This window comes from Epinephelus fuscoguttatus, linkage group LG14 (assembly GCF_011397635.1).
Source record: "Epinephelus fuscoguttatus linkage group LG14, E.fuscoguttatus.final_Chr_v1".
In the NCBI taxonomy this organism is placed as follows: domain Eukaryota; kingdom Metazoa; phylum Chordata; class Actinopteri; order Perciformes; family Serranidae; genus Epinephelus; species Epinephelus fuscoguttatus.
The window spans coordinates 2,746,394-2,758,506 of NC_064765.1; the positions used below are offsets into that span (position 1 = coordinate 2,746,394).

At 42.9% G+C, this 12,113-nt stretch overlaps 2 protein-coding genes across 2 annotated transcripts in view; one reads left to right on the forward strand and one right to left on the reverse strand.

The window, feature by feature from the left end:
* LOC125900850 (histone-lysine N-methyltransferase 2D-like) overlaps positions 1-7,735 on the forward strand; it is a 422,240-nt gene extending 414,505 nt beyond the window's left edge. Inside the window, exon 6 of the transcript XR_007450885.1 lies at positions 7,725-7,735. The gene's annotated coding sequence lies outside the window, so the exon portion shown is untranslated. The remainder of the gene's footprint in view (positions 1-7,724) is intronic.
* Positions 1,325-7,549, reverse strand: LOC125900891 (mitochondrial amidoxime-reducing component 1-like). Its single transcript, XM_049596166.1, has 7 exons — positions 7,240-7,549; positions 6,412-6,582; positions 5,754-5,916; positions 4,956-5,096; positions 4,312-4,373; positions 1,714-1,785; positions 1,325-1,519 (listed from the first exon to the last, which is right to left on the reverse strand). Exons 1-7 carry the CDS (start codon positions 7,485-7,487, stop codon positions 1,393-1,395), a joined length of 984 nt encoding a protein of 327 aa, XP_049452123.1. The 5' UTR covers positions 7,488-7,549; the 3' UTR covers positions 1,325-1,392.
* Positions 7,736-12,113: the final 4,378 nt, after the last annotated feature.

Consider the following 12,113-nt stretch of genomic DNA (forward strand, 5'->3'; position numbering starts at 1 on the left):
GAAACTACCAGAGCTGACACATGTGATTGTAATTCATATCAGAGAACTGAACACTCATAGATCTTTAAAGGGAAATTTGAGTTTATTTCAACCTGTCTCCTATCGTCCTACATTTGTTTCAAGTGACTAGTGACGAAAAATAATAAAGATTTATAGAATAATGGCTGAATACACTGACGAAGAGCTTCGTGAAATTGAAGAACGGAGGAGGAGGAGAGAGGCGCAACAGGTAGAGGACGACAGAGGAGGAATGGCTGCTGCAAGGCTGCGTAGCTCTGGAGATTGGTGGTGTACCTGTGAATGCTGTGCCCCAGTGCCCACAGAAGAGGAATGCCTCTGTTGCAAGGAATGGGACCGGTTGCAGCCTTAGCTAAATGGTAAACAAACATGGCAGCACACCGGTAAGGTAAGACAACAGGTTTACATGTGGTTTTCTATATGTTCTCTGACATTTATCCTAACGATATGAGGCGGTCTTTGTGGAAAAAAATCTTGTTTAGTGGACTAACTTTGCACTTGAAGGTTGCCCGTTCACTTACGTTTTAACAGGTCTGACGCTACGGCTGTATCTAGGCTAATGGCTAACATGCTAACTATTATTTCTATGTTACTAGTCACTTGAAACAAATTTAGGACGATAGGAGACAGGTTGAAATAAACCGAAATTTCCCTTTAAATAATCAGTTAAAAGAACGGATGATGAACACATCCGTGTGTCAGCACTAAACTCTTTTCTGCTGCTGCTAATTAAAATATGTCCTGCTTGTTTTGCAATGTTGTTGTAAATGTATATACACTCACCGCCCACTTTATTAGGTACACCTTGCTGGTACCAGGTTGGACCCCCTTTTTAATTCTTGGTGTCACAGACTCGACAAGGTGCTGGAAAGATTCCTCAGAGATGTTGGTCCATATTGACATGATGACATCACACAGTTGATCCATGATGAGAATCTCCCGTTCCAGCACATCCCAAAGGTGCTCTATTGGACTGAGATCTGGTGACTGTGGAGGCCATTGGAGTACAGTGAACTCATTGTCATGTTTGAGATGATGTGAGCTTTGTGACATGGTGCGTTATCCTGCTGGAAGTAGCCATCAGAAGATGGGTACACTGTGGTCATAAAGGGATGGACACGCTCAGCAACAATACTCAGGTAGGCTGTGGTGTCTTATTTTCTTACCCTTATGTACTTGTTTAATGTTTTATAATGAAAAGCAATAAAAATAAAGTATTGATTAAACTTAAGACAGTTTATTTTCTCTCTGTAAAAGCAGCAAGTACATTCAGGATTTAATTACCAGTGAAATAAATGTCCAGTTAGCACCATAAAGATTTCTCCCCCCTTCAAACAAAGGGACTAAATGTTTGTTAGCATGTTTGTCCCTCCATCAGCGGCTGATCTTGTACACCACATCTCCGACGTGCAGGATCCCTGTCTTCTTCACGGTGTGCAGCTGTCCAAACAGCGGAGCCGATTTGTAGATGTGCTTCTCTGATGGTTTGCACAGACGATAGCTGTGAAGGAATTTTCACCAGAAAGAGTTCAAATTAATATAAGTGTGAAATCAGACGGGGAAAACTAGAATTACTGCCCTGTGGTTGTATGACTCAAGTACTAAGTTACTTTACAATCTGTTCACCTGCTGACGATAACAAGCGTGCTGAAAGTTACATAGAGGACAGTTTAATAATACAGAGTGTAGATGTACCTCTTCAGTGTCTCCAGAGGCTCTTTCCTGGTGATGATACCAGTTTCAGGGTCAACGGTGGTGAAAACACACCTGGAAACAACAAAGGTACAGGTAAGTTTGTATTCACCCTCTTAACCCTAACCTCCACAGTTACACTTTAACATCATACAGACACTTCACTGACAGTGACTGGTGAATTTAATTTCTATTCAGGGCCCAGTTGTTCAATAAATTTAATCTGAATCAGAATTATCTGGATTTGGAAATCCCATATTTTACTATCCATGACCAGTTGATCCAGTCCAGTGGTACTTTTCCAAAGCACTACTGGACTGGATCAGCCTGAAGCAGAATTTACACTTCTGCGTTGAATCAACGGCATACATACGGTGGGTACATGTCATTGGTCCGACAGCCCATTGGTCCAAAGTCCCGTTGTTCCGATATGTGATTATACCAGGCTATACTGTGTTTGTGTACCATAGAGGATCAGCCAACGCAACAAAAGTAGGCTACTGGTCGAGATACAAGTGTCATAGAGAGGACAGAGTGAAACACCATAACCTCCTGTTATTAACTCTGGGGTCGGGGTTGTGTGGGGAGCTCTCCGCGGTGCTGAACGGCTCCCGGCGGGCGTATTTCTGCCTTGATGGTGCACCGCGACTGACTCTGGGTCAGCTGGGAAAGGCTTGAGGCGGAGCAGGCTCACGGCTTATGTGTTTGCCACTGTCTTTTTCATTTTAACCCACACCATGATCTTTTCCTGACCCTAACCAAGTGGTTTTTGTGCCTAAACCCAACCAGACCTTAACCACAGGGCATCATGATGATTTCAGAACAACGGGACTTCGGAACAATGAGTTTAATATGGTCGGAACAATGGGATGTCAAACCAATGGGCAGACCCCCCTATGGATGGGGCTCTGTGTAGACATGTACCCTTCATCGTCGTCCTACATGCACCTCCTCAAGAATATAACTACACGTCACAGTGACGCAGACCTCCTGTCTGTCTCTGTAAGCTGAAGCCATTTCCCTCAGTGGAAACAAAGCTTTGATTTACTTTAATTTCACAGATAAGAAACAATAATCTGTGAAGACAATAAAGCCTCCACAAAAATAGCATTTTCAGTCTTGTGTGTGATTTATCCTGGTTTCATATGAGCAGAGCAAATCTCTGCTAGCTACTAGGCTAATTTATATGATGCAAAATGCCATAGGCTTGTGCTAATAATGTTAGCATGTTATCTTTGTGGGGAAAACATGTTTAGTATAAGACAGTTTTGTCAGTGAACCTTGTGAGTTGTAATGGAGCTGAATTTTGTAACATTACCTTTGTTACATGTTGCTGTTGTTCCTGGATTTATATGAGCAGAGGAGTAGTGGAGGAGCTGCGATTGCTAGGCTAATTTATACAATGTAAAATGCCATAGGCTTGTGCTAATAACGTTAGCATGTTGTATTTGTGGGGAAAATGTGTCCAGATAAAGACAAGTGTTTGTCTGTGAATGCTGCGAGTTATAGTGAAGCTGATTTGTGTTTGAAATTGTTTCTATTAAGCCATGTTTAATGTGTGTTTAATGTGTGTTTAATGTGTGTTTTGAATCAACTAAACTTTACAGCACTTCACAGAAACTCCACCGCTACCTAGTATTTTGGAGGTGTAACTGCAGAGTGACACAGACACACAACCGCACAAGTATAAATGCTCACAACGGCGTAGGCCACATGCGTAGTCTATGGCATAGAGCCCATGCACAACTAAAAATCCGCCTTGATCCAGATAACCAGGGCTCTAAATGGTACTATTTATCACAATGTAGGCAGTTTGCAAACAATTACATTACCAATTATTGCCGTACGTACCACTAAAGAGAATAAAATGTAGGTCTTGGAGGTTGTAACTTTAAATCTTATTTATTTTTTAATAGTTATTTTAATTTATTTATTTATTTTACATATATATTGACAGTTGTAAATTTTTTATGTGTCTGTTCTGAAATGCTTAAAAAGTACCCTAATGTCTCCTTTATGTAATTTATCACTGTAACAGTTAAACAACCAAGTGTAAAATATAAATAAATGTATATATATTTCATAAGTTTTATTACAGTTTGTCCGTATGCTGGGATCAGGATAATTTGGATCGATCCAACTAAAAAGTTTTGAACAGCACATACTGAAAGTTGGAGTCAGATCAAAACCAAGACTGCATTACAGGATCTAATCCAGTTTCAGAATCCTTTGTCAAGATCCTTTTTCAACCCGTTTTCAAGATTTGATCAAGGGTGCCCAGTAGCAGAATGGGCAGAGCTGGTGTCCAATGTACAAAGGCAATGTCATTGCTGCAGTGACTGCAGGCTCAGCTCCAGCCTGTGGCCTTTTGCTGCATGTCATCCCCTCTCTCTCCCTTTAACACTACATTACTGTCCTGTCAAATACAAGACACAAAAATAATCTTAAAACAAAAAAAAAGATTGGATCCAGTCTGACAGCTGTAATCTGATCAGATTACTTCTGATCAACTGGGTTCAGGGAATCAAACTCAAACTGCAGCACTGACTGTGTAGAATTCTGTCTCTGATTAAAATCTGTGAGAAGCATCAACTGTGTTACCGTCCACATGACATTACACGCTGCAGTCTCACGCTGCCAATCTGGACCTCTTCCCACGAATCCTGAAAAAAAAAAAAAAGAAACAGTTGGTTTTTAGAGTCGGAGATAAAATTAGTCCACGCTGCTTTTCGTGGTGCTTTCTGAAAATCAGAGGACTGACAACAGGGAAGAGGACTCTCTTCAGTCAACAAGAAATGTTCCTGCAGTAGCTTCTTTTGGTCTGTTTTTATATGTACACACTGCCTAACTTACACAGACACCTCACCTCTCTTTACATGATCACCCTCTGTGGCTCCAAGCCAAGAAGAAAACAAGAGGAGGGATAACACCTTAACCTGTGTCCCTGTAGGAAACAAAGCTATGTGACTGTGTTCAGGACCCTGACAGGAGGTGGAAAAACTGTCGGTCTCTCCCATGTGCATTATTTTCCCACTACACTGCTCACAGTGAAAAGGGCGAGGGATTAGTCAGAAGTAAAGCACTGCATGATGATTGTTCCACGCACGAGGGAAAACAAAACCTGATGGGCTGTAGTGTAGAGACACAGAGGATCTCACTTTATTTTTTGTGGTTGTAATCTGATGTTTACATGACTAGCCTTGATATGATTTTCTTTGTTTTAGTGAAAAGACACGAACACAAACCTCATCGAATGCTTCACAGTCACTGATGACGATGTTGGGGCGGAAACGCTCCACCGTGACTTCCTTCTCCAACTTGCTGCTGAGATCCTTGACAGAGGACTCGGACAGCAGCATCACAGGTGCCACATCTGCGTAGGCCACCTGTAACAGGATGCATGGCTAAACACAGCTGAGACAATCACAGATAATACCATCCATTTTCATCCGCTTATCCGGGGTCGGGTCGCAAGGGCAGCAGGCCAAGCAAAGCACCCCAGACGTCCCTCTCCCCAGCAACACTTTCCAGCTCCTCCTGGAGGAGCCCAAGGTGTTCCCAGGCCAGATGAGATATGTAATCCCTCCAGCGTGTTCTGGGTCTGCCCCGGGGCCTCCTACCAGTGGGACGTGCCCAGAACACCTCTCACAGGAGATCAGATGTTGAACCTCCTCCACTGACCCCTTTCGACACGAAGGAGCAGCGGCTCTACTGTGAGCTCCCTCTGGATGTCTGACTCCTCCCCCTATCTCTAAGGCTGAGCCCAGACACCCTACAGAGGAAACTTATTTTGGTTGCTTGTATCCACAATGTCATTCTTTCGGTCACTACCCAGAGCTATATAGGTGAGGGCTGGGACGTAGATGGACCAAGAAATCAAAAACTTTGCCTTCCAGCTCAGCTCCCTCTTCACCACAACAGTCCGGCGCAGCGCCCGCATCACTGCAGACAACGCACCAAACTGCCAGTCCATGCAAACAGTCAGAGGCTTAAAAACCTGAGAATGAAGAGCAACGCAGACTCCAGCACGTCGTCCTACTTACTGTGTTTTGTGGGAAAGGATGCTTGCTGTCCACACGCTTCCTCATCCTCATCTGGGGTTCAAAATGCACCAAGCGGAAGGTCTTCTCTTCCCCCAGATAACGAGTGAGCCAACGAGATGCTTCATCACCGCAGTCCAGTCCCTGACTGTTAGCTCTGTACAGTCTGAAGCAAAGAAACAACAAGAGGCATACAAGTCTGAAAACAGACGGGGAGCAAAAGTAAATGATGTGAAAGACAAAATGACTACTGGTCTAAAATAATCTAGAGGTGTATGACTCCGCCCACCAGTCCACCCTGTGGTTGTATGACTCCGCCCACCAGTCCAGTGTCTCTGACAGTCTCCATCCATGTCAGTGAAAACATGGATGCTTCACACACAGAAGATCTATACAATCAGCACAGTTTCAAGATTAGAGTCACCAATTCAGTATCTGACCAAATGTCTCCCCTTCTGTTCCTGAGATATGACGTTAAAACATGATGATGTCACAGTCAAGCTGACCTTTGACCTTTTGACCTTCATTATTTTATCCTGTTAGACATTTGTGTCAAGTGTGAAGTTTGGTGACCTTCAACCACCAGATTCTTATTGGTTTATTCTAGAGCCCAAGTTGACGTTTGTGCCAAATCTGAAGAATGTGAAATGTGATGTGAAACCTGCAGTCAATGACGGCATTGTTGGGCTGTTTGATGGGGAATCGCAGCTCCTCCATGTTTGGGCCGTTCAGACAAACATGACCTCCATCACAGGTCAGAGACACCAACACCAGACGAGGGTGCAGTTTGCCCGTCACCATGTGACCGTCCTCTGTCACCACCAGCCAGTGTCTGCAATCAAAAATAAGCAAATTAAAAACTAATACTTATTTTTTATCTGGGGCTCCATATTAGCCTTCATTAGCGGAGTATTATTTTGGTGGTATTATTGTTGGTGCAGCTGTTTCAAACACAACCGGATTGTTTTCTGTCTTCCTCAGAGCCGAGCAGTAAAGGCTCTTTTTCTTCTTACACTCTTCTTACTCCCTCAATGAATGGTTCCTATGTATATTGACAGACACCCATGACAGTACAGTGACCCCTACAGGACATATTAGCTTCCCACAAATACATTTTACACTGAGGGTGGCTTCCATAGTCAGTATAAAAACACACAACCATAAATCTGAGTTTGAGTAGATATTTCATCAAAATCACTTTATTCTTTGTCTCATTTAAAATTTGGCCAAAAATAACCTGTTTGCAAGACAAGAGTTAAAAACATTTTTCAGCTCCAGGATTTCATCTCCAACTTTTAACTTTCAAACATCAAAGGGTAAGTTTTATAACTCATTTATGGTGAAGGGAGGATCGTGGATTTTCCTCCAGAAAAAAAGTCACACCCAGCCACCCCTCTCCTCGGATAACTAAAGAACAGTCCCTTACTGTCACTGTTTTCAACTGCACAGATTTTGGTGACATCTCAGTTAAGTTAAAGTTAAATCTCACCGATCCTGCAGCTCTCCAGACTTCAGCCCGAGTTTGTGGCACTCAGCCAGAGCCACAGACACCGCTTTGCCAGACTTGAGAGGGTGAACGAGGAGCTGCGACACTACGCCTACACGGACTACTTTCTCTGACTTCCTCAGGTATTTATATCCGAGACCAAGTCCCAGAACAGCGACACCAGCTCCGATCAGAAGAGCTGCCTTCTTATTCTGGACCAACGCGTTCACAGCCAGCTCCTTCACATCCATGTTGGAGACCCGACAGCTCCGAGGACACTGAACTTTGGTTAGTAAACAGTTTCTGTGAGTGAAGTTCACTAAGGATAAAGTTCAGTGATGCTCTCCAGGTTTCCGTCTGACTTGGGTGTGAACTCACCCTGATGACACCCAGTGGCTTGTGGACACTTGTTTGACACCTCTTGATTGGCTGAGATCCTGAGGACACAATGTACACATAACAGCAGCTATGCTGAACATTACCCCAAGGCTGAATGAACTGGTAGCTCCAAATTCTGAGTAATCATAGTAAGCAGTCTCAGTGGGCCCCCGGCTGCTCCTCTCCATGTCTCTCTGCTCTCTTTCCTTTATTTTGCCCTTTCCTTTCTGGAACCACAATTTCCCTTTCTTGAGTAAAGACATGACAGAGTACTTTGGAGCTCCGGCAGCATCAGCAGCCACTCACTCACTGTAGCACTAACTGCATTAAGAGTAATGCAGGGGCGGACTAAACCATCTTGCATCTTTCAGGGTTGTGAGGGGCCTCAGAGAGCGTCCACTATTATTTCTAAACATACAAAGATCAGTCCTTTAACTGATTTATTCAGCCACTGGGCCGACGTTTGATCTGTTTGAAGAAAGAATGGGAGATGAGAGCGGTGGCAAACCATCCTTCTCCTGGTCTTGCCGTAAACACAGCTCGACGAAAGCGTCAAACTGCAGAGTCAACTTGTGGATGTAGGGGTGCCCTCCTGATGAAGAGGAGGGCTCTCCAGCTCTTACACTCTCGCAGATTCCGGAGTCAGCCCCAGAGCGAGACGGTGTCATCGGCAGCTCCTCTGGTGGAATCTTGGTGGTGTCTAGCAAACACAGCACTGTCCCATTTAAGGCCTCTACACATGATCAGCTGTAAAACCGCTTTGCGCTGGCTGTCCCATTGTTTGGCTATGGAGAGGGCGGCAACGCCTGACAAAGCAGCACCGCTACCCTGTGCCATTTAGGCTAGAACTGCCACTGCTGGTGACCCTCTGAAGGCAGCAGGTATCTGCTCCACCTGCAGTCTTACCTGGAGAGATGTTGCGCAATATGGAACCGCAATTACACACGGCGGATCCGCTGATTATAGTTTATGCAACCAGCATCACACTGGTGGAAAATCACCACAGACCCTCTATAATTTATGTGCGCAGCGAATGAATAATTCTGCACAGTTTCTTTTGCATCTTTTGAATCCTACACTTCACCCCTTTTGAACCTACATGTAATCAGTGCAGGTAAATGTTTAGCAAGATGTTCATATTAAACCAGTTGTCCCCGCCCCTTTTACCAGACTCAACAACAGATGAGTCAGAAGCAGCAGCCCTGTCTGCCCATAACTTCACCCCTCCCCGTCCCAGTGAAGAAGGTGAGCAACACATGCCTCATTGCAGGGAGTCCGTGGCAATTTCTCTCTCTCTCTCTCTCTCGCACTTTTTTACCATTACAAAAAAGAAAACAAAATATTTTTTAATGACAGAAATTCATACAAATTATTTTTCCACAAAATGATTATTATGAAACAAAAACAGCCTCCGACTGTCTGTACTGGATGCTGGACAGCTGGAAACATTAAGCAGCCTAACTCAGCCTGTATTAAAGGTACAGGCAGTATTAAAATAATCCAGTTAGACGCTTTCATTTAGATTGAATTATGGCCGTTAAATGACATCTATAGATACAGACTTTATTATTCCCTCATGAAGGGCAATTTATTTGAGCAGCTTGCACACACACACACACACACACACACACACACACACACACGCATTGTTCATTTATTGATATCAAAAATCTGCTGTTTTATTATTTTTGAGATGATGATCTTAATTTACTTTGAAAAGTTAATGTATATTTAAGTTATTTTTTTTAAGTCTTTCATTAATGTGTTTTTCCATTTTGGGATTTTACAATAAAAATTGCAAATAGACTGTAAAAGATGGCCTTTAGCACATTTTTTATGGCGGCTTTTAATCTTGCATCAAATAGTGAATTGCATACTGTATGCAGACTGTTGCATGTACAACTCACTAGCAGTAATTGTCCTGGTAGTATTGAACTACAAGAAGCAAGACAGTTTCAAGCCTTCAAAGTTAGAGTTATGTAAAGCTTTTAATGGGTCAGTTAGGTCCTAGAGACTGGTGACAACAGCTGCGCAGGGGGGGCCAACTGTGATTTTTTTTCATGGGGCCCAAAATTCCTGGTGGTGGCCCTGCACAAGATGGAGTCAGGACGCACTGAAAACACTTCAGACAGCTCCAAGACAAAATGTGTGTCTCGTGAAACTCTCTCAGAGCTGTCTGTTCCTGTCAGACTTGAATCCACCCAAACTCCTGCGAGTCATCTTTTTTAAACGAGGCTCCACATTTAATCTGAACGCAAGTGGATGTGAGACTGTTTAAAAATAATTTCAGACTTATGTCCCAGACAACACACGTTTCCTCTGAGGGAAACTCTGCAGGGTTCCCAAACTGTCAGTGCATCATGACGTGGAGAGCTCTGTGATTAAACCCGGTGAAAATGTAAAAAGCCATGACTGTCGCAGCTTTTGATGCCTCCACCTATAAAAATGCGTTCTTTCAGATCCTGCCACGTGTCCAAGTGCCCCACAGGTGCGCACAGAAAGTGGAATGACCAAAAGTCTCGTCTCCCTTTGTTTTAATATACTGCCGGGTAGTTTCATCTATAATTATGCATCATCAGTTGTTAGCTGATTGTATTTTGTATTAATGATCTAAGTTGTCAAAGTGACTAAAGCAGATAAATAAATGTAGCGGAGTAAAAAGTACAATGTTTCCCCCTGAGATGTAGATGAGTACAAGTATAAAGTAACATACAGTAAAAATACTCGAGTACCTCAAAACCTCTAAATTTTAATGATGGCAGTTGCAAAGTTTTCTGTTTCTACTCAGCACTGAAGCAACATCACAGGACAGGGAGTGCTAGTGTATTGAATATCAGCAGGACCTCAAGTGTGATATTACTTTTATACAAACAACAGTTCTACAAGCGCCATTTATCGTCAGTAAAAAGCAGCAACAGGTTCTGATTTGTTTGTTTATGTTATGATTTATTTAGCTCCGCCCACACAAATAGCTCTGCCTAGACCAGGCCTGGACTGTTGACAAGCAACACAATCATCCCTGCACACTGGCTCACTGCTCTGTGTAAACTAGATCTACGTTAAAACACAGCCCAGCTGCTGTGTATCATGTCGGCTACATCTGTGTGTTTCTATTTATTTTTCAACCAGTGAAATCAGTCTGTTGACAGTCTCTTAGGTGGTTTACCTGTGGTGATGATGAGTTAACAGCTTCATCAGCACGCTGCATCGTCTTCTGATGTCATGTGACCATACCTGGAGTTTTACAGTGAAGTATTCAGGCTTCTCTCCATCCCCTCCTTCTTGTCTGACGATCATTCATTATTTAACTGAAACGTTTTTAGTGGAGATATGCTCCTCTTTGGTGCAAAGTTAGTTACCACAATGATGAATGGCTCAGAACAGCTGTAAAGCGGAGTGATACATGCAGAGTGACAAGTCCCAGTGCTGTTATACTGTATATCAGAACTCATTTAATGCCTCTTGTCCAGTCAGATTGTTTGGTCGGAACTAACTGTTGTTCAATAATTACTAAAAACTACTAATGTTTTTAACATCACGATTCATAATAAATCTAGAAATTAATATTTAAAAAAAATTAAGGGTGAATAAGGTGCTAGAGGGCAAAAAGCATCAAAACAGAGCTTGTTCATAAAAAGAAACAATAAATAAATCCCAAGGTAGGACCGGCCAGACCCCCCCTCAGAGGCCCGGGCTGAGCCCCCAATATAATCAAATCCTAGAAACACCCCTGCCTTAGGAAAATGTTTTAATGAATCAGGGGAGAGTTAGGGTTGTTGTCTTTCATTTTCTTCTTTGATTTACTATGCATTATTCATGTAATCCACCTTCTACTTATATTTGAGGAGCCTCTTGGACGAGAGGTGAAACGTCTTCTAGAAGGACTATCTAGAGTCAGTGTTTGTTTTGTCCGTTCTGGGCTTCTGTAGAAACATGGTGGTGCAACATGGTGATCTCTGTAGACAAAGACCCACTCCCTACGTAGATATAAACGTCTCATTCTAAGATAACAAAAACACAACGACTTTATTTCAGTGATTATACACTAAAGATATTATTATATTATATTCCATTTCTGCCAACATATCCCCCTAAGTCCTACACAAAGCTTTGATTCAGTAAAATTAATTAGATATAGTGGTGGGAAAAAAATGAATAAACATGAAATTAAAAAACACACAAATGCACTCTAACACTCAGCATAAACTGACACAACTATGTGACAGACACCGTCACTTTTAACCCACCCAGAATATTCCTGAAAACAGAGAATAAAGCGAGTGACGTAATGCGATCGCTGACCTTCTCAGTGGAACTATTTTTGTCTTTGACATAGATACTCAGGTCTGAGGCCAAAGTAGAAAACAGCAGATGCTCCAGCCGCAGGGGGTCAATACAGGGATTTGTCGGATGGATCCTCCTTCTGTTGCTTTTCTGTGCACATCTAACGACTGAAGGCAGATTCACAGGCGCACGGCCAGGCCTTACAAGCTGGTTGG

Bases quoted from the DNA above. Each gene is read 5' to 3' on its own strand.
- LOC125900891 (XM_049596166.1), bottom strand. From the start codon at position 7,487: ATGGATGTGAAGGAGCTGGCTGTGAACGCGTTGGTCCAGAATAAGAAG. The intron at 5,917-6,411 runs GTTTCACATCAC...TCTTTGCTTCAG, and splicing joins AATGCCGTCATTGACTGCAG to ACTGTACAGAGCTAACAGTC. The intron at 1,786-4,311 runs GTAACACAGTTG...TGTTGTTTCCAG, and splicing joins CGTGTAATGTCATGTGGACG to GTGTGTTTTCACCACCGTTG.